The sequence below is a fragment of the Montipora foliosa genome, chromosome 6 (assembly GCF_036669935.1).
Source record: "Montipora foliosa isolate CH-2021 chromosome 6, ASM3666993v2, whole genome shotgun sequence".
Classification (NCBI taxonomy): domain Eukaryota; kingdom Metazoa; phylum Cnidaria; class Anthozoa; order Scleractinia; family Acroporidae; genus Montipora; species Montipora foliosa.
In genome coordinates this window covers 7,234,368-7,254,367 of record NC_090874.1, presented here as the reverse complement: position 1 = coordinate 7,254,367, position 20,000 = coordinate 7,234,368, and the positions used below count along the sequence as shown (strand labels likewise).

The following is a 20,000-nucleotide window of genomic DNA, read 5'->3' as shown; positions in this document are numbered from 1 at the left end:
ATAAAGAAAATACGAAGATGAATGGAAATGTTCGTCATGGATCCATAAGCGACGAAGGAAGTGTGGAAAAAGGGATCGAAACTCCTGACGACAAAGGTTCCGTCAGATCTGACCAAATCTGCTTCACTGCGTCTCCGCCACCGTATGAATATCATCAGTTACGTAGAGTTTCCAATGCGTATGCTTCAAAAACGGATCGTACAGATGATATTCCTTGTAATGATTCTTCCAAAGGCTTCTCGTCTCGTGAACCGAGCGTCAAACCGAAAGAACGAAATGTGTCGTTTTTTGAGAGGAATGAATTTTGCGGTGAAAGAAATACGGAAAAGAAGAGAACCCCATTCAAAGAAGACTTCTACACATTGCATGGACATATGTCAACTTATCATGATAAAGGGAGAAACAAAACGTACTTGTTGGTTGACGGCGTGACGATTCCTGAAAATGAAATTAGGACTACTGATGTTTGATTGAAGAAAATCAAAGACGAGGTGGCGAAACACGTCATGAGTGAAACCACGTCTTAGTGCGCCGATGTAATGCAACTAAGAATAACGGTCTGTGCACAAAGAAAAACTCTCAAAAGCGATAGAGAGAATAAAACTTTTATTGAATACGGTACCTTTGACAGAGAGTAGATTTCCGTAAGGCGTAATTTGTAACATATAACTTCTTCCAGGTGATCTGGTGACGTAATTTGGAGGACCGGGAAGAAAAATTTTAAGGCCGTATCCCACAGCCGCGCGCGGCCTTAGGTATTGCCATCGCCAAAACTCAACAGATCATTACGTGTCTACCACATTTCCTGTTACTGAATGAACATTCAAGTAGACCCGACAAGATCTAACCTCGCCCCTGCCATGTTGAATTCGAAAATAAGGCCGCGCGCGGTTGTGGGATACGGCGTTAAAATTTTTCTCCCCAGTCCTCCGAATTACGTCACCAGATCACCTGGTTAACATTGTATGTCATCGCCCTCATTTCACAACTCCCTCGTTACATCAGCTGAATTTTATAACTCCATCTTCTCAGATGCAATCATATTGTACAATGTTTTAATCACGTAACTAGCATCCATGAAGATCTTGCGTTTATACCTGCCAGAATTCACTTTTAGTTCAATTTCCAAAAGAATCATTTTTTCCTAACATGCGCGGCGCTTCTTTAGCCTTTAAAATCGTGTTTACCGCTGACTTCTAACAGCTGGCTATCACGTGACCAGACCTTGCGTCAACGTTCCAGTTTTGGTTGTCACTGACTCATTTACCCGAGCATATCATGGCTTAAGATACGAAAGAGAAAAAAGGAAATAGTTTCCAATTTGTAGCCATCTGAAAAACCAGTGCATTGCTTCAATATGGAGACACTTGATTTATGTTTACTTCGTTATAAAACCACAAACTGACTCTATCTCCAAGGCAAAACGCCAAACTACAGCTTGAAGTCAGCGGTAAGCCTAGATCGAAAGGACCCTACTCTTATAGCATGCCATTGTGACGTCAAAGTGAACACTCTTAAATTCGTCAGACTAATTACTCACATAGTCAGCGGTCATGTTTTTATTACACGACCTTCAAAATTGCGACACCAACATGGCTTCTGTGACGTCACGTTGGAACACTATACCACTAGCCACCTCAAAACAAGGTCCTCTCTCATTTCCACTAAGATGCGGGATTGCAGAAAACCCCCTTGCATCTCAATTGCAACTCATCAAAAAAATACTTCGTTCCTTAAAACTGAATTAATTTTCCGCAATCCAATACCTCACGTCGTCGAGCGAGAGAGCACCTGGGTTGCATAATCATATCACCAGCTGCGATATGTTTACCACGCATGCGTAAGAACTTGATAATATGCAAGAAGTGTATTATTTTTAAAAATAATTAACCAATTTCAGGAGTCTGTGAGGGGCAAACAACTTGTCATCCTAGATTAAATAATCGTTTTCTGAAGCCACGTTGTTTTTTTATTGCTTTTGCCACTTGAAGGGAACTTCCACTCAGGTTTCTAAAGAATCAGTTTAAGCCGGACGAAATAATGTTTGCAAACAAATTTAATCGGTTCTAAGTTTGTATAAGCAAAAATGAATTTTAGAATCGCTTACTGCCACTTTGAAATTTCCAGTGCGCGGACACGTTGAACAATTGTAACGTTATTCTGACACAAATGACTTTTGTATAATAGCGATAGCGCAGCTGTAACACGACATAACGATTCAAGATGGCGGCGCCTGGCAAATTAACAAATCAAATGTGGTTCAGCGTTGTTGACCACTGCGATGACGAATATCGTTGTCGATACGAGTACAGACAACGCCAAGCCACATTCGATTTGTTTTTTTTATCACAATATTCAACGCCAAAGAAAATGTTAACTTCAGAGCGTGACCAAGATTACGACACCAAGAAAGAGCAGGCGTTGTTTATACCTTTTTCGCAATCTGATTGGTTTATTTCTTAAAATGAGCGTTCCTGATTGGCTATTACAATTGCGTGACACTTTGACGCGAGCAGCGATGTCTAGACTCTTACCGACAACGGCAAATTAGCCAATCAGATTTCGAGATTACAAGCAATTGTGGTAAAATACGAAAGTGACAAAAAGCGATTCTCAAAGTAATTTATTTCGGATACAAACGCTTTCCTTGGAGAATTCTTAAACAAATTTGACTGTACAGGTTATTTCAAGTGATTTAAAGGGATTCTTTTGCTGCTGAAAAGTGGCTGAGTTGGTTCTCACTTCAGATGTTCTAAGAAAACGTCAAAACAAAAGAGAAAGATGAAGGTTGTAAGCCCCAATTCATGAGTTCCTGTCATTTCACTATGTCGTTAAATAGGCTTTGACACGCATTTTAATAACCGTATCTCTTAACGTATACTTTAAATATATTAATGATTAATGACAATTGCTTTTTCGACAAAAACAAAATTCGGTGCCTCTGCATTGTACAGCTACCCCCTTGCTTTGCGCTCACAAGACCAAAATAATTATTTGCAAACAATACCTTATACCTATATTTACTCCGATATGAATTTAAAAAACCAGCCTGAACAAATTACTGTACCACCACGCATCTATCCCCTAATAAAAATAATTTTCTTCAGAGATCCCGAGTCAATACAAGTTGTGTGTAATAAACCAAACCGCCCTTAATGGCTTATCTCAAAGAGTCGAAATAATTTTAGCATTTATAACTGAGCGCTTCGATCCACGTACAGCTTCAAGTGCCCATAACCTCAATAATCATAAAAATTACAATTTCCTCGATTGAGAATGGTTTTAAAAAACTCATATTTTCCACTAATTCACTTACCAAGTTGTTATCGGACAGTTTGCCATCGGACAGCTTGTTATTGGACAGCTCAAGAAGCCAATCACATTCAAAGTTGAAGTTTAAATCAACCAGTCACGACTTAAGTTTCAATCACCATAGAAACCCAAAATTGGGGAGTTCCTTCTTCCTTTCTTTCAGAGCGACAATGAACAATTTACGCCTCCTTTGTCAGTCCTTTAATGTAAATTTTCCATTTCTTTCATAACTTGGTTGTTCTTCTTCTTTTCTTGGAAATTGTAATTTTTATGATTAATTGGCAACAGGATTACAGACCGAATTGGACTCCATTCAGTCCTATAACTATTGCATATTTTTCTTTGCCGAGATACATCAATAGACCATTTCCGAGTTCATGTCTGCCTCCTCTTCAAAGCGAGTCTAAGTGCGAAGTTTTTGTTATGAAAATTTGTTTTCATTCCTATTTAAAGTAGAACTAATTACCATCACAAAAACTTCACACTGAGACTCGCTTTGAAGAGGAGGCAGACATGAACTCGGAAATGGCCTATTCACCTATTGCAAAATGATTCTGCCGCTTTTACTCTGGATTTCCAATTTTGATGCGCCGTAAATTTAACAAAACAAGAAATCGTTTCTCCCAAGGCAGAGTTAGTGTGAGGCACGAGCCCATTCCTGAAATGACGTTACAAACTTCTTGGAATTGCATGAAAATTCTCTCAAATCTGGGTTTTTGCGTCACATGCAAAAGTCCATGGTTTGCTAATGGATCGGCCATCAAATCTGTATAGCTAATCACATGATTTCGAGTGCATTTTGGAATAAATAAGCACGAGTAATGTTTTTCAAAGACGAACAAAATTGCACGAGCCCGTAAGGCTTATTTATTCCAAACTGCAAGAGAAAAAGTGCAGAAGAAAAATGTTTTGCATTTACGCTCAGTTTTCACTTTTATTTTTCAAGATCATTGGAAAGTCGCTCTATTACTTTTTTTTTGCACTGAACTACCTCTTTTCTGCACTATGTCACCTGAAAACTGCAAACTTCTCTCGGCCAAATTACTAACGGCAAATTACTAACGGAGAGCAATAAGTCTTAACTGACGAAGGAATTCTCAATTTCTGTTTATACGACAATTAGCAGTCTGTAATTTGCCATTAGCCACGAACGTGAATCCGGTCTCTCCAATGCAAATGTAATTTTTTCGGACAATAACGAAATTAAATTTTCTTTTGTATTTTTTTCCTTAATTGAATGTTTGTCATTGTTTTTGGTCATCATAACTATTGATAAATCTTATTACTATTAATAATCTTTCCCTTTTCTTTCCTTCCTTACCACTTTCAACATATAAGTTTCTTGATGCGTTTCGGGATGAACGGGTACACAGCTTTTAGTAACTTTCTAATTAATTCCTTTTTTTGTTTTTATTTTATCTTTCGCCGCCACACACATCTAGTTCGTCTTACCAACACTTAAATATTCAATGTCTCTAATCGATCTTCAGCGTGCTGGCGTAGTCTTCTTGCCGCCGTTGTCTGAACTCCGGTTTTACTGAAGTTCGTTTCAACTGCCCATCCCTAGCAAAAAAGTAGAGAGATTTAAGCCCCGTCTACACGTATCCAGATACTTTTGAATCCGTAACTTTTTCTCTGCGGATTTAAAAAAATTCACGTCCACACGTAACGTATTCAAATCGAATAGCCCTTTTCACGGTTAGTCTTTCTCATTTGCATTACAATGTAATCTAGCATGTATGTGAGGCAATTTCGGGCTATTTTGTAGTTTTAACCCGAAAATGCCTCGCACCCACGTTAGATTACATTGTAATGCAAATGAGAAAAACTAAGCGTGAAAAGGGCTATTCTTCCCGTCCACACGTATCCGGATTCGTTCTAGTATCCAGGACTCCTCTCTGACTATTGTCAACAGAGCATGCGTTATCAGGAGTACGAGTTGGTTTCGTTTAGTGGCCATGTCAGGAACCCATGACCCGGAGCCTACAACTCTACTGTGTTCGTGTAACGGCGTTTTCACAGACCGATTTATTTTTAGATTGAATTTCCCGCGAATGAGACTCCCACAGGAGCCCAATGACCAATTACAAGAAATTAAGCTGACGTCATAGGGTCACCGAACGGGAACTGCCTTTGTTTTTTGACCTAATTCGCGGGAAGGGCTAGTCTAAAAATAAACCTACTTGTGAAAACGCCGTTTCACAGACGCTGTATGGAAGTTGCACGCTCCAGATGGCTCCTGGCCATGTTGAATATTCACGCGGACTGGATCTGAGTTTTTAACGTCATCGGATTTGAAAATATCCGGATTCGAAAGTCCACACGATTCCAAATTCTCTGCGTATTCTGGATAGCGGATTCAAGATGGCCGACGAGAATGTGGCCATTTTGGTCACTACCACAAACGTGGAAAAAAAAACGTGGTAGAGGGAAAACTTCACGCGCGTTTTGTCCAAAATCAAGTGAAATTATTCCCTAATTTTACGAGCATACCTTTTGATTAGCTATTAATATCATGAGCGAAAATTACTCCTTAATTTTTAAACCTGGACGCCATTTTGGCACTGCAGGAAAAGTTGCCATGGGAACATTGTAATTTCACATGTGAAATTATCATGAATTAACGCTGAAATTTCGCGCCAAAATTAAGGGGTACTTTGTCACCCATGTTATTATGACTGTAATACAGAATCCACAAAGCGGCTCTTCGCCTGTACACTGAAAGCTATCGAAACTAACATTGAAGTAATTACAATAACAATTGAAATTATGGGAAACAATAATAAAACAAATAAATGAACAATTAAAAATATTGACCATATCTAATATCTCGGTTTGTGACATTAAAACTGTCTGTGTGTCAGTAAAGGAGAGTCGAGTCTGGGGCGTTATAACAATGACATTATCGATTGCTTTGCAAAAGAGTCCATTGTCCTTAATGTTTCTGACATGGGAAGGTAGACTGTTGAAAAAAGTTGCGGCAGTGTCCTGAAGGGTGCCAGATTCTTTGGGGATACATAACAGTGGAGCAACAGAGAATCTCAAGTTGTACGCAGACACTGCATGACTACTAAGTCTAAAGCCGATGACACACGGTTCAACATCTTGCAACATTTGTTGCTCAACAAATGTTGAACAATGTTGCACAGACGTGTTTAACGGAATAGAGCTGGTCTCTTTTCTCGTTCATCAACTTTCAACGTGTTGAATGGCATATTTCGACATTCAACATGACATGACACACCGTACAACATTTGTTGAACAACAGCTGGTGTGTACCACCAGCTTAAGGTATTCAGGAAAATCTGTATCATTCAGAGATTTAAAAGTCAATTCAAGAATGGAAAGTTTGCGTCCTCAGCAATATCTAGTCAGTTTAGTGTCACTAGGTCAGACTCATTGACGTATCTCCTTAACACAAAGCCCGTACATGCATTTTGTACTCTCTGGAGGCGGCGCAGCTGATAGGCTAGTAGTGGATCGACTAGCACAGAGGCGTAGTCCAACTTGGAAATAACGAGGCACTCTGCCAGCTGCTTCTCACACGATATGAAGTCATATGCTAGTTTCCTCAAATTATGCCAAAACTTATGCTAGCACAATCTATAAAAGCCTTCCAGATAAACCGTTCTTTCAGAGTTGTAAACTTCGGTGCAAACATGCTTTGATTTTGCCGGGTTGTGTTGGCAACAAACTCGGACAATGATCTTAGGAAAGTACAGGTAGCCGGTCCCGCTTGAAACAGCTTGACACCGTTGTTAACAGCGCTAGTAGGACCTCAGCCATTATCGTTATCATTATCATAATCAAAAACACGAAGACACGTTATAAAAGGAACGGAACCCCAGGTATGCATGAGTCATTTTTCAAACAAACATCGACAGATCTTATGGTCACTTTCTTCGTCATCAGGGGAAAATTTCTACGAGGTGCGTCACAAGTTTGCTAGAAGACATGGGCGCCATTTTGTTCGATTTAGCGGAGGCGGTCTCTTCTATAGCACGTTTTTGTTGTTAACGTAACAGCCGATTAACTGATACATACCATATAAGGTCAACAAGGCCTCCCTGGCGTGCGATTTCCGTCTTCACGCGACTTGCAAACTGAGCAGCAGTTTCGTCATCCTGTCGTAAAATAACGATCATTTAATGTCACGAATATCGACATAATCATGTCCCAACATGCAGTAATGTCCGCAGGGAGGCCCTCTACATTGTACATAATGGACAGTTATACTGAAATAACGACAGGTAAGACAACGAAAGCGTCAATTCAAAAGATAACTATGGGCTGTAGTAAATATTTCGCGATTATTCGATTCCATTACGTTCAAATTATTCAATATGGGCAAAGTATCCTTCAACTGGAGTTCAAGTAAGGACAGACAATGAGAGATTTTAAACCTTTAAGCCCCACGATCGAAACGTTGATTCTCCTAACTAGTACCATGGAGCTCGTTGTTGGATAGTCATAAGAATTTGGCGTTACAAGAAGATCACCCCTCTTAAACTGATAAATATTCTTCATTGCCAATACATGTCTCACTGACATTTCATTGAAATTGAGGGCAATTTACGTACCGCCGAATCACTCCTGTAAGTCAAAGGGTTATTACGCAATCTCATATCCAACACGCGCGAATGGGATTTTGTTATTTTGTCTCATCTAACTCTGAAATGTTTCAATTTTACATAACGACCGGAAGTTATCAATGTTTTACAAAACGACCAACGCATCAGGTTCCATATAAGGTCATACCAGGAGCCCATGAACTTGAAGCGTTTAACTCTGGTTCAGAGCTGGGTTTTTTGTGTTTAAAAATTTCCTTATTTGGATGTAACGTAGCTCGTGCATTTTCCCGCGCGTGCAGCTTCGATCTGATTTTTGTCCATATTTGGGCATAAAATTGGTGTCATAAAATCCCCAGCTTTGTTCAAAGGAAAAGAGTTGCAAGTTACACGCTTCTAGGTCACGTGCTTCTTGTCATACGGTATATGAAGTGGAACTGATAACCGAGATTGAGCAAGCCAATCAGATCGCTAGAAACACAACATTCGAGATTGAAAATTTTAAGGAAAATTGTAATTATTAAATTTTCGACCTCGAATATTCGGTTTCTCGCTTTTGATTGGTTCACTCGATCTGGGTCATCAACTCATATATATATATACCGTATTACCTAATACGAAAACTAATTGCGTCAAGTATCGCGAAGCTGGAAACTAATTGGCTTTAATCTCCAAGTGTTCAAGGGTTCAGAATTTAATGAAAATTAATAAAACAACTATTTCAGTCGCGCTTGTTGGATACGAGACTGGTTATAGCTAACTCGGCGCTATGCGTTTCGTTAGCTCTTATTTATTGTTAAATAGTTCACGAAAAACCCTTAGGGAGTTGCTATTAAAGACAAAAAACAAACTCCGGAGATAAACATATTATAAAGCAAGTTAACTTGACGTTTCGTATGATACAGCATACATTTTCAGAAGTGACGGTTGAACAAATCTTTGAGAGAGACTAAGTAACTAGATCAAGAACAATGCTCTAAAACAAATAAATGCAATATAAGCAGTGAAAACTGGCTTGTTTAATATGCTTATCACCGCAGTTTGCTTATTGTTCTTGATCAAGTTACAGTGGCCGAAAATGATGATGCTGCTATTAACAGCTCAAGTTTTCAATTCCATTTGGCACCCACTCCAAAAACCACAGGAGCACCAAGCACGGTCTGCACCCCAATCAATGGCCCTGTGCCGAGATTACGAAGTACAGGTGCTGCTTTTTAAGCGTGTGTAAAAACACGTTTTGGACCTTACCCGACGAATTGTTTTCGGAAGATACCACACGTCACAGACGAGAGCCCAGTTGGTTAAGAGAAGAAAGACGTACATTCCAAATGACTCTGTGCTTGAGTTCCAAAAGGCGTTACCAAATGTCGGGTCATACTATGAAAACAAGACCGAATGCAAGACATGTATAAAACCTTTTATTAAAAACTGAACTACCAGATATCAGATTTCCAGCATTTTCATTGGCTCGCTGGACACTAGCCTGCGAACGCAGACTTATTTCCGGCGGTCGTTTCTCTCCCTCGGAAAGTTACTTTTCAGGGGAGAGAAACGACCGCCGGAAATAAGTCTGCGTTCGCAGGCTCGCTGGACACAGGCTATCAGTTCATATACCTGCTGTACCTAATATGGTCAAAATACGCGTCAGCAATAAAGCGAGCTAAAAATAATTTTGGAGCTCTGAGAAAAAATGGCCGACAAAAGCCGTTTTGGACCGTAATAGACTGAGGCAGAAATCGATGCTTTAGTCGACAACACTACCCCCCGCCCCCCCGGAACACCATGGAGTTTTAACTAAAACAGTTATTCTACTCGGGTTTGGTGGATATAAAATGATTATAACCAACTCGGCGCGTTATCTATCACTTCATATCCAGCGCGCCCTGGTAGAATAATTAGGGAGCTTAAGCACCCGCGTTTTTGAGACGCGGACGGCAACCAGAAGTGAGCTGCTTTCCCTTTTAACTTGTCTTCACACAACCACATTTATATCGCTAAGTATCTTTTCACTATTGGATGCCCTAAGTTTAAAAAGCTGGGAGAGACCGCTGTCCTGGCGTGCGAAATATTCACTTCCGGTTGCCGTCCGCTTCTCAAAAACGCGCGTGCTTAAGCTCCCTAATTGTCAATTAACGCATGACCATCACAGCTTGATTTAAGTCAAAGAAATAACTGGACGATGATTAGAATCATTTAATAACGGTGATAATAATAATAATAATAATAATAATAATAATAATAATAATAATAATAATAATAATAATAATAATAATCAAGATGATGATGATTTTCGATGGGTACCTCCATTTACATTTTTAAAAGAGAGTATAATCAGAAGGACAAATATAAATGCTCAGAGAATAATGTTAAGATTTCAGATCAGCTCTAGTGCGAACGTTACTTATACAGTAGCGAAAGGAAAGCCTGGGCTTTAAAGTGCCTATCACCTCAACAAAGTTTACACTTCATTTATTCTCCAAAACCATCCCAAATATATTGTGTTATTGTTAGAACCTTTTCGTTGAAAATTCACTTTTTTATTCGCTTCGAAAGGCGGGAAAAGTGGTCACAGTTTGATCCATGACCGAGCAATGAAGGGGATTGGGTTCGATACAGGGTTGACGTCACAAATTACTTTGCATCGCTGTCACAAGCAGTATGTGACGTACGTCAACCCAGAATTAAGCCATTCCTCTTTTTTGCGCGGTCGTAGATCAAATTGCATCTAGTTTTTCCACTTTTTAGGAGTTTCCAAATCAGTGACTTTCAAGGAGAACGTTTAGCGAACCAAAAAGTTTCTGTTTAGTAGATCAGTAAGTGCAGAGAATTGTTCACCGAAAGCGTTTATTTCAGGTGATATATACTTTAATATAAACTCACAAAAAAACTGAATTAAATCTTTCCTTTAGTTACTGTATAAGCTACGTTCATAACTGCGGTGATCTAAAATCTGAAATCTTCTAAATTAAGTAGAAAAACAGCGGTACGTTACAAAGTGTGGGGGACGATCGTTTTGCATGATATAGTGTGTTTCGGTTTATTTTATTTATTTAGGGTTTTTGATTTCTAGCCGTCGAAGTTAAGTGCGTCCCGCATTTATATTAGTCGCACTTACGGCCAGACGTTTAATGCGTCTGGACGTCTCCGACTTCCTCTAGTATAAATACGGCCATTCACGAAATATCGATTTTTGATGGTTGTAAAAATCACATTGACCGATAAAAAAGCAGCAACTTATACCCGGCGTTCATTTAGACCACTCGGCATAGTTATGAAAAACAGGTCTCGCACGTTTGCTATTTTAAACTTTGGCCTTTTTTCACTTCACGCAATATAAAGTGAAAGGAAAAAAGGTCCCTTTGATATTTGCCATCAAGAGATTTCTTTTAAAATTAGTTATCGTTTACATGTACGCACCTTGATTGCCACAGGATAAATGTCTCCACCAATCTCAAAGCTACCTTTCTTGAACATCATAACGGAGGTGTTGTTAATACAGGTTCCTAGAAAAAAAAATTGAATTACAAGGGATTATTGTACGGAAAAGGACAAAATAGCTGTTATAACGCTTAACAGAGCCCTTTACTTCAGTCGTATAATATTCTTGACAGCCCAACGACGTGATACTATTGAAATTTTAACTGGAAGACAAATCCATTCTAAAATGTCTTTGCTTGAGAAAATTGGCTAAATCCGAATCCATTCTCTGCATCCGTTTGCTACAAATGACAAAAACTACCTAGAGTACACTAATGTAGTTCATGGTAAAGAAATGAAGTATTATTCTTTGGTCTACGTTGCTACAAAGACGTCTTTTATACATTGAAGAAAGGCTAAATGGCGAGTCCCAAACCCAGCAAATCCATACAGCCCGTCGGGCGCGGGAAAAGGTGAGCGCGCCACAATTGGTTTTTCTTTGCTTCTGATTGGTTGAGAATGTGGCGCAGGACTTTAAAGCCAATCGTAAGGCGCAGCAAACCAAAAGGCACTTCTAACTGAAATCGTTTTAGTATGGATAAATGGGAAAAGCGATTTTATGTTCACCAACCTTCTGGAAATATCAATATTGGGTTTTTGGAAGGATCTTCAACATGCTCTTTTAACCTGCATGCAAAACAAAGGTAACGCTACTTAACGACGACGAATACGTGATTTAACAACGTCAGAAATATTAGAGAGATTAGGTATCGCAAACAGCAAACGCAAGGCTTGAATTTTCGTTTTAACAAAAATCAAAGAAACTTGTTTGATTTTAGCAAGTGGACCTAGCGTGCATGCCCTAGTGCAACAATGTTGCGTGAACGTTGCCAAACGAGTACAACGTCATGCAACATCCAAAATGTTGCACGAAAAATTTGACCGTTGTCAAATTTGATCCAACATCATCCAATATGTTGCAACATCTCGCTACAGGGTGGCCAAACGCACGCAACATGTTGTGCCCAACAATGTTGCGAGATGTTGCGTTGAAATGTTGGGAGCGTTTGGCCAGGCCTTAAGCATCAAAATCAACCACAGCATCCGCCATTTTGTTCAAATGCTCAGACGCGGGGAATCTGGAACGAATGCATTTAACTGGCCAGACGTAGCAACTTTCCTTGTGCTTATGCTGCGTTTCGTTTTCACAAGACGCAAGCGAACGAAAAATTTTGATCCTTCTGCTTCTGCTTGCGTCAACCCCGTTTTCACGGGGAAATAAGCGCCCTTGTACTTGCGCTTGTGTTTGCGTCGCTAGTGAAAACCAGGCTTTAGCAAACGACGACGGCAAACGACGACGACAACGACAACGACAACGACAACGACACGTAGTCGTTAAACATGAATTCGCGTTAATAGGGAGCTTAAGCACGCGCGTTTTTGAGACGCGGACGGCAACCGGAAGAGAACATTTCGCGTGCCAGGGCAGTGGTGTCTCGCAGAGTTTTAGACTAATAATCCCTAATGAACAAAAGATACTTAGCGATGTAAATGTGGTTGTGTGAAGACAAGTTAAAAGGGAAAACAGCTCACTTCCGGTTGCCGTCCGCGTCTCAAAAACGCGTGTGCTTAAGCTCCCTATTATAGTCTCTTCGCGACTCTTCCAAGCATTTTAACGTGACAAAGGCAAACCCTCAAAGTGAAAAGATGCTCGTGCTCAATAGCTTTGCTCACTAAATATGCAAAATTGTGACGTTCTCGTTGCCGTTGCGTTTGTCGTTGCAGAAGCTCTCTAATTGTTTCCTCATTTGAGGACGACTTAAGAAACGACGACGGCTATGGCAACGACGGCGCCACAAAACAATATTATCATTGGTTAAAAGACAGGAAAAAATAATCGTGCTGCACGTGCGGCAAGCATTTTGCGGTACACTGCATAGCGACGACGTGAAGTTAACAATTTTGACGTTTTAACGAAAATCTGAGCGCACAAATGTGAACCTTTCATTCGCTAAATTTTACTGTGAAACTGCTCGTCCCAAATCTTCTTTTAGGACAATTCGCCCAAATTGCACGACATGAACGTGATTGCCATCATGATGAAGGACTAACAATAGTCAAGTGTCACCCGTCTCTTCGCCCAAACCCGCTAAAGGGGCGAGGTGCCTCCCTCATCCGCCTCGTCCCTTTGGTGGGTTTGGGCATGGAGACGGATGACACTTCAGACTACGCAAAAGACTTACGATAATGGAAAGTTATATTTTGAGGTTACGTTGCCGCCGACGTCGCTGTCGTAGATCTTAGGCCCCGTCCACATGTACTGTATCCGGATATTTTTGAATTCGCAACTTTTTCACTCCGGATACGCTTTCCGTCCACAGGTATCCGGCGAATTCCCTGGCGAATCCGCAACTTTTTGAATACGCTCTTCGGAGTAGATATTTTTGAATCCGCTATGAATCCGGAACGGTGTGGACGCTAAATTCGGAATTTTTTAAATCCAGATGACGTAACAAGATCGAGCCCAGTTCCTTACCGTGAAATCAAGATGGCTGCCGATGGCGGCGCATGCTCTGTTACCTCTGTTTTCTTGAGGAGTCCTGAGGACTAGAATGAATCCGGATACGTTTCGGACACATGTGGACGGGCATATTCGATTTAGATACGCTTCGTAAGGATGGGAATATTCTTGAATCCGGAAAGAAACAGATGCGTGTGGACGGGGCCTCTAAGTCCCTATTGTAGGGAGATTAGAAAGGTTACGTTGGTCGGTTGACTTTCATCGGGTCATAAACAAGCCAACAATGACCCAAATTTGCCTTCAACCTTGTCTTTAATGCATAGGTATCCAATTTGCTTTATCAAGTAACCTTCAACTGCCCCGAAATGACTCTACCTTCTTGTAACAATCAACCTGTCCTTCATCTCTGTCCTCTCAAACCAAATGTGATCCTGGGTCTTGGCCAGGGTGTGTTCAATGAAACCAAAGAACCCAGGCTGCCGCTGACCAACCTGCAAAATTAGGAGTAACAAGAGCAGATCTTTGTTCATTAGCACAAGCTACCGTTCTCTAATTAATCATTCAGCCAAGAACAAAGTACTGAATATTGACAATCCATTGCATTTGAGTGCAGGGATGGCGCAGTGGTGAGAGCACTTGCCTCCCACCAATGTGGTCCATGTTCGATTCCCAGACTACGCCTCATATGTGGGTTAAGTTTGTCGGTTCTTTACTCTACACAGAGAGGTTTTTCTCTGGGTACTCCGGTTTTCCCCTCTCCTAAAAAACCAAAATTTAATTTCACTTGTGTTAATTGTTAATTTCAGTTTACAGTGTCCGCAATTAGTGCTCCAGTACTAGGACGACAAGACAATTAAATAAAGTTCCTTTTCTTTAATGAGCTACCCCTGAAAATTTGAACGTGATATACCAGATAATCTCTGAGCAATGACCAGGTGATCTGGTGACGTAATTTGCAGGACTGGGAAAAATTTAACCACGTATCCCACAACTGCACGCGGCCTTATTTTCGAATTCAATATGGGAGAGGCGAGGTTAGATCTTGTCGGGTCTACTTGAATGTTCATTCAGTAACAGGAAATGTGGTAGACACGTAATGATCTGTTGAGTTTTGGCGATGGCAACAATGCAGGGAGTTTGGAAACAACACTTAAGGTCGCACGCGGTTGTGGGATACGGCGTTAAAATTTTTCTTCCCAGTCCTCCAAATTACATCATCAGATCACCTGGGATGCTTTGAAAATTCGAAATCATTAGCACTTTTGCCATCCAAGAATCTATTGACTTTGGATGACTAATAACTGGCTCGTTATCAAAGCCAAATGGTTTAAAATTTTAGCTTTAACTGAGTTTAACAAGTTCTTTTACCGTTTGAAGTCAATTTGTAAATAGCATAATGCCTTCTGTTAGCAGACTCGTCGGTTAATTTAACAAAAAATTAATGCAAACAATGACGTCAGCAAAGATTTTGCCATCTCAAAGAAAACACAGGTTACAATTGCGTTTTAGACAAAGGCTGCTGGACAAGCAAAGGGAGGTAGTGAGAAATATATTGTTTTCGTCTACATCAACATGGCGACGATGACCTATCTTGAACAAAACCACTTATTAAATAAAAGTTCAGCTAAACTAAAATATTTTTCGTTCCTAATCCAATGCAAGCAAATGTCACCATTGTTACACAGAATGTCACTTTTTCTGTGCCGTGCAAGCGACATAAACTTGGCAGAACTAGCAGTAATTTGGATGCACGACCGTGATGTGAGAGGCACGGGTCTATTCTCAATTTTACGTCAAAAACTGCTTTGCATTCCTGTTGTCAAAGAAATTTTGCATTGCAAAGAGGTTTGTGACGTGAAATCGAGAATAGACCCATGTCTCTCGCATTATGCTAGTCTTGATAACTTTGCGCGTTTTGCTGGGCCATATGGCTGGGCAGATAAAAAGTGAAATTTTGAGGTAAGAATGGTAAAACATGTTCCCTTTTGACGAGGAGACTATTGCAGACGAAAAATATTTGAGTTTAGTTGCACTTTAAGGAAAGCAATCTTGCTGCGTCTACCGGTATTACTGTATCTTACCAAAGAATAGCAACGGCCACACATCAGAATAAGTACGTCAATAGGAGAGGTGTGGTTTGCCACACAAATTCCTCCTCCACTGGCAAGGTTTTCTCTGTGGATACAATTTCAATAATATCAGTATCAATGATGATATGATAAATAATCAGTTTTTTTGTGTACTGTCAATGCAAAGCTACATACATGTATACATGTAGGGACTTTATCGTTCACATCACCTATTGTCAGAGCTTCATTGGTTGTCGAAACAAAGGGTCTTTTTCCCTTGTGGTTGGCACATTTGAATAACAAAAGCAATCATTGCAAACAGATGTCTTTCCCATAGGTGGTTTGCAACCGATCTCTGAAGACTCAGATACATGCATATGTAACAATGCTGCAATGTAGTTATAAATACTTATTGCCTATGGTAAATGAACCATGGGGGTTTTACAAGCTGGTCTCTAGACAAGAACATGTATAAAGCAGCTTCACTCACAAACAAAACACAATTCTAATACACATATACAGCAAGTACATCAAGTGGGAAAGAGGGTAAAAAATGCAAGAGAGAGAGAGAGAGCGAGCGACTGGAGCACTAAAGCAAAGCATGAAACATAGGAGGAAGGGCCTTCTTTTTAAGTTGTGGTCCTTCTTTCTGTGCAGTATTGCAGTTCACACCAGGGTATTTTGACAACAAGCCCTTTATTATCATGATGTGCTATTGTAACTTGGAAATTCACTTACTGGTTATGAAATGTGATTACTGCAGACACAGCCCTAGCAATGATTCTGAATGATATTAACATACATTTTTCATCTATCCAGTGCCTGAAGCTAAAAGCATAAACAACAGTTCAGTAAAAAAACAAATCACTCAGCAAGGAAACAAAACCCACAACCTGCAGTGCTCAACACCAATGCTATTCCACCAGCCCTGGACTAGTAAAACTGCATGCAACACAAGTGAAAAATTAATCTACTTCCCCAAGCCCCTTGAAGTATGGGTTTCACAGAAAAGGAAATTAATTTATTTATTGTTTGAGTGCAACTCGACATGTACATTATAACTAGACTAGGGTCAAGTTGGACCGTCACCCTCATATCAGATACATGTATAAAATTATTATACAGTATTATTTTACAGTGCTTGACGTTGCGACTGGATTTTATTCACTGGCGACAAATTTTTCACACTTAGTCACCAGCCTGGCCATTAAGATATTATACTTATATTATTATCATTATTACACATGTATTATTATTATTTAATATTCATCAAATGAGTCCAATGAATGTCTAATAGAGGTTTTGCACAGCAGCCATGTTGCATGGCAGGAACAATGAAAATGTTTTGCATTAGAGAGAACATTTGTTCCCATAGGAAAAAGAATCTATTGTTCCTGCCATGCAACATGGCTGCCGTGCAAAACCTCTATAGCGGACTAAACTTACATGTAACCCTTTAACACTTGTGCCCTTTGAAAATAGTGTTTAAGTGTCCTTAACGCAAAGTGAAATCTACATCTTTCATTAACTTTGTTCCAGAAGAGACATCCAAGAATTAAGTTTATTGCGGAAAGTGTACATAATAGATTTTGAATACAGAAAAAGCCTTTACAACTTCAAAATATGTAAACAAGCTACATGTAAATGCAATGACTGATTACTTCGTGTTTACTCGGTATTACAATTGATTTCCAGCTTGTGTATGTACCATAGCACTTTTTCCATTGACAACTGTACATGTAAGGGCAATCCATTTGGGCAAAAATTTCGAAAATTTTTGGTCTAGAGTCACATGGAACAGTCTTTTGCAAAACGTTCATTTCAAAAATTTTGGTCAACCTGTCAAGGTTTCCCATTTTTCCGAAATAAAATTATCAGAAATTGCGGAAAATTCCTGGGGCGAAGAATTTTCGATTCAGAATCAAATGGAACAGTAATTTCGGGTCGTTCATTTTGAAAATTTTGGGCAACCTCTCGAAGTCAACCATTTTTTTCCAAAATGTCGAAATTACTGGAAATTTTCTGTTCCATTTGACAGCTGGAAATTCTGGAAATTTGGACAAGAATTTTTGTCCAAATGGATCACGCCTTGTAATTCTCAGAAATAACGTGAAAGAAATGAAGTTGTTGTTAATGATGAATCCTGTTAATAATTTTTTTTAAAAATGTACCACTGTCACAAATGCCGCAAATTATTTAAATGCGTAAACAAGAGTAAATGTTCTAAGTTCTAACAAGGGGGTTTAAAACAGATCTAAAGACATTAAAACAAGCTCTGCGCGCTTATTGCAGAGCTTTTAATGCAAGGAGTTGAGGAAAAAGCATCAAAAACTTCGCCAATTAAACCAAAATGGTAGCACCCTTATGTCAACGATTCGAATGCATGCATTAAGAGAGACGGTGTTGAGGTTTTTCACAGTCACTTAAACTCGATAAATACCAATAAATACCAACAATCAGTTTACAGTAGAGATGCCTACAATAACCATGGAAAAGAAGATCATAGCCTTCCTGGACACCAACAACACTGTGAATGAAGATGGAAAGATCGAGGTGGGTGTATACCGCAAGGCCACACATACGAGCAAGTACATGTATGTCTCCAGGTACTCCGGTTTCCCCTCTCCTCAAAAACCAACATTTGACTTCATTTACAATGTCAATAATAATTGTTAATTTCAGTTTCAGTGTCCCCAATTAGTGCTCCAGCGCTAGAACTACAGAACTAGACACTTAAATAAAGTTCCTGTCCTTTCCTTTATGTAGACTTCCATTCACACAGCCCAGTGCAAAGCAAATGTGCTGTTGTTAAGACCTTAATAGGCCACACTAAGTGCATTCCATCAACAACTGCAGGAAGACGGAGCGAGGAATGACATGTTTTCAACGACCTAAAAGCTGATGGCTATCCTGAAAACTTCATCAAGTCAGTCGATCAACCAAACAACACACAACCAGGGAGAACTCAAAAGCATAAATTTATGGGTCAATTCCATTTATATTAAAAGCGTGTCAGAGCGAATTAGATGGATTTTAAACCGCGAAAACATTAAGACAGCCTCAAACCACTAAAAACACTGGGTCACGTTTTCAAAAAACCTAAGGACCGGCCGACAGAAGAACAGTTGAAAGGAATTGTATAAAAGTGAGTTGCAGAACATGACCATTTAATACATAAATTATATCGAAGAGAGTAAAAGAAGTTGAAAGTCTCGGGGGCTGAACACAAGCCTGGAACAAATGGGAACGTCAGCTCCACAGTGAAACAGCATGCTGAAACCAGTGGCTACGACATACACGCAAATTATGCGAGCATTTTGGAAACAGGTGTGAAAACCAAGGACAAAAGAACTCTGTTAATACACCTTATTCCAAAATGGCTGCCATTTTAGTATTCTTTTGTTTCCATGCAAATTGGCCCTTATGGCTTTGTTCAAGGTTAAATATTCTTTTGAATTTTACATTTGAAAGCGAGGCCATAAGAGCCAATTTGCAACCAAACAAAAGAATAATAAAATGACGGCCATTTTGGAATAAGGTGTACATTGTACATCAACATGTACCTTTATACACTTTGAAAATGCTTTGAGCACCTTTGTTTGAAACTAAACGCGATATTCTTTTTTCCGTTTATGGTAGCCTCTCTTTTGGTGAAATGTATAAGGCCCAAAGGTCCAAAAAAATTTTTGGTGACTAAAATACTTAAGCTGGCTACCAAATCTGAAAACTGGCCCCTAGGTTTTTTCCTGAAAGTCAAGCACTGACATATATGAAAAAAAAAAAAAGCAATTAAGCAACAACAACAACAACAGAATGGACCCACATCAGTTGTGTAATCTGCCAGTTTTCAGACCTACATTGACAAAGTATGTACATTATAATAATAATAATTATTATGTGTGTACTTGTTTTTATTCCATATAATAAATATTAGTGATCTCAAGTGTTACTGAACAAATAAAAGGCCCAGTTTTGGGGGAGGGGTGGGACACCAGAAGGACTACCTTTAATGACCTTATATTGGACTGGTGGCTTGACCTTGTGGGCTATTGATATATTTTGCTTCCAAACCCACTAGCTACAGTGTAGTATCAATAAAGGTAGTCTCAAGTA

The 20,000-nt window shown here is 39.6% G+C and overlaps 2 protein-coding genes across 10 annotated transcripts in view; one reads left to right on the top strand and one right to left on the bottom strand.

The window, feature by feature from the left end:
* Nucleotides 1-4,299, top strand: part of LOC138006548 (trace amine-associated receptor 1-like) — a 29,862-nt gene extending 25,563 nt beyond the window's left edge. For all 8 annotated transcript variants that reach the window (XM_068852946.1, XM_068852941.1, XM_068852943.1 and 5 more), the window contains one exon: nt 1-4,299. This exon is cut by the window's left edge and continues 1,169 nt beyond it. In XM_068852946.1, the coding sequence (XP_068709047.1) occupies nt 1-470 (470 nt within the window). In that variant the 3' untranslated portion in view covers nt 471-4,299.
* Nucleotides 607-20,000, bottom strand: part of LOC138006550 (glycerol-3-phosphate acyltransferase 4-like) — a 24,603-nt gene continuing 5,209 nt past the window's right edge. The window contains exons 8-16 of one of the 2 annotated variants that reach the window (XM_068852950.1): nt 16,626-16,715; nt 15,900-15,993; nt 14,194-14,309; nt 11,929-11,984; nt 11,298-11,383; nt 9,129-9,257; nt 7,357-7,436; nt 4,765-4,875; nt 607-2,752 (exon numbers count right to left, since the gene is read on the bottom strand). In XM_068852950.1, the coding sequence (XP_068709051.1) occupies nt 4,788-4,875; nt 7,357-7,436; nt 9,129-9,257; nt 11,298-11,383; nt 11,929-11,984; nt 14,194-14,309; nt 15,900-15,993; nt 16,626-16,715 (739 nt within the window). In that variant the 3' untranslated portion in view covers nt 607-2,752; nt 4,765-4,787. Of the gene's footprint in view, nt 2,753-3,814; nt 4,876-7,356; nt 7,437-9,128; nt 9,258-11,297; nt 11,384-11,928; nt 11,985-14,193; nt 14,310-15,899; nt 15,994-16,625; nt 16,716-20,000 lie in introns of those variants that run through there. The other variant, XM_068852949.1, reaches the window with a different exon arrangement.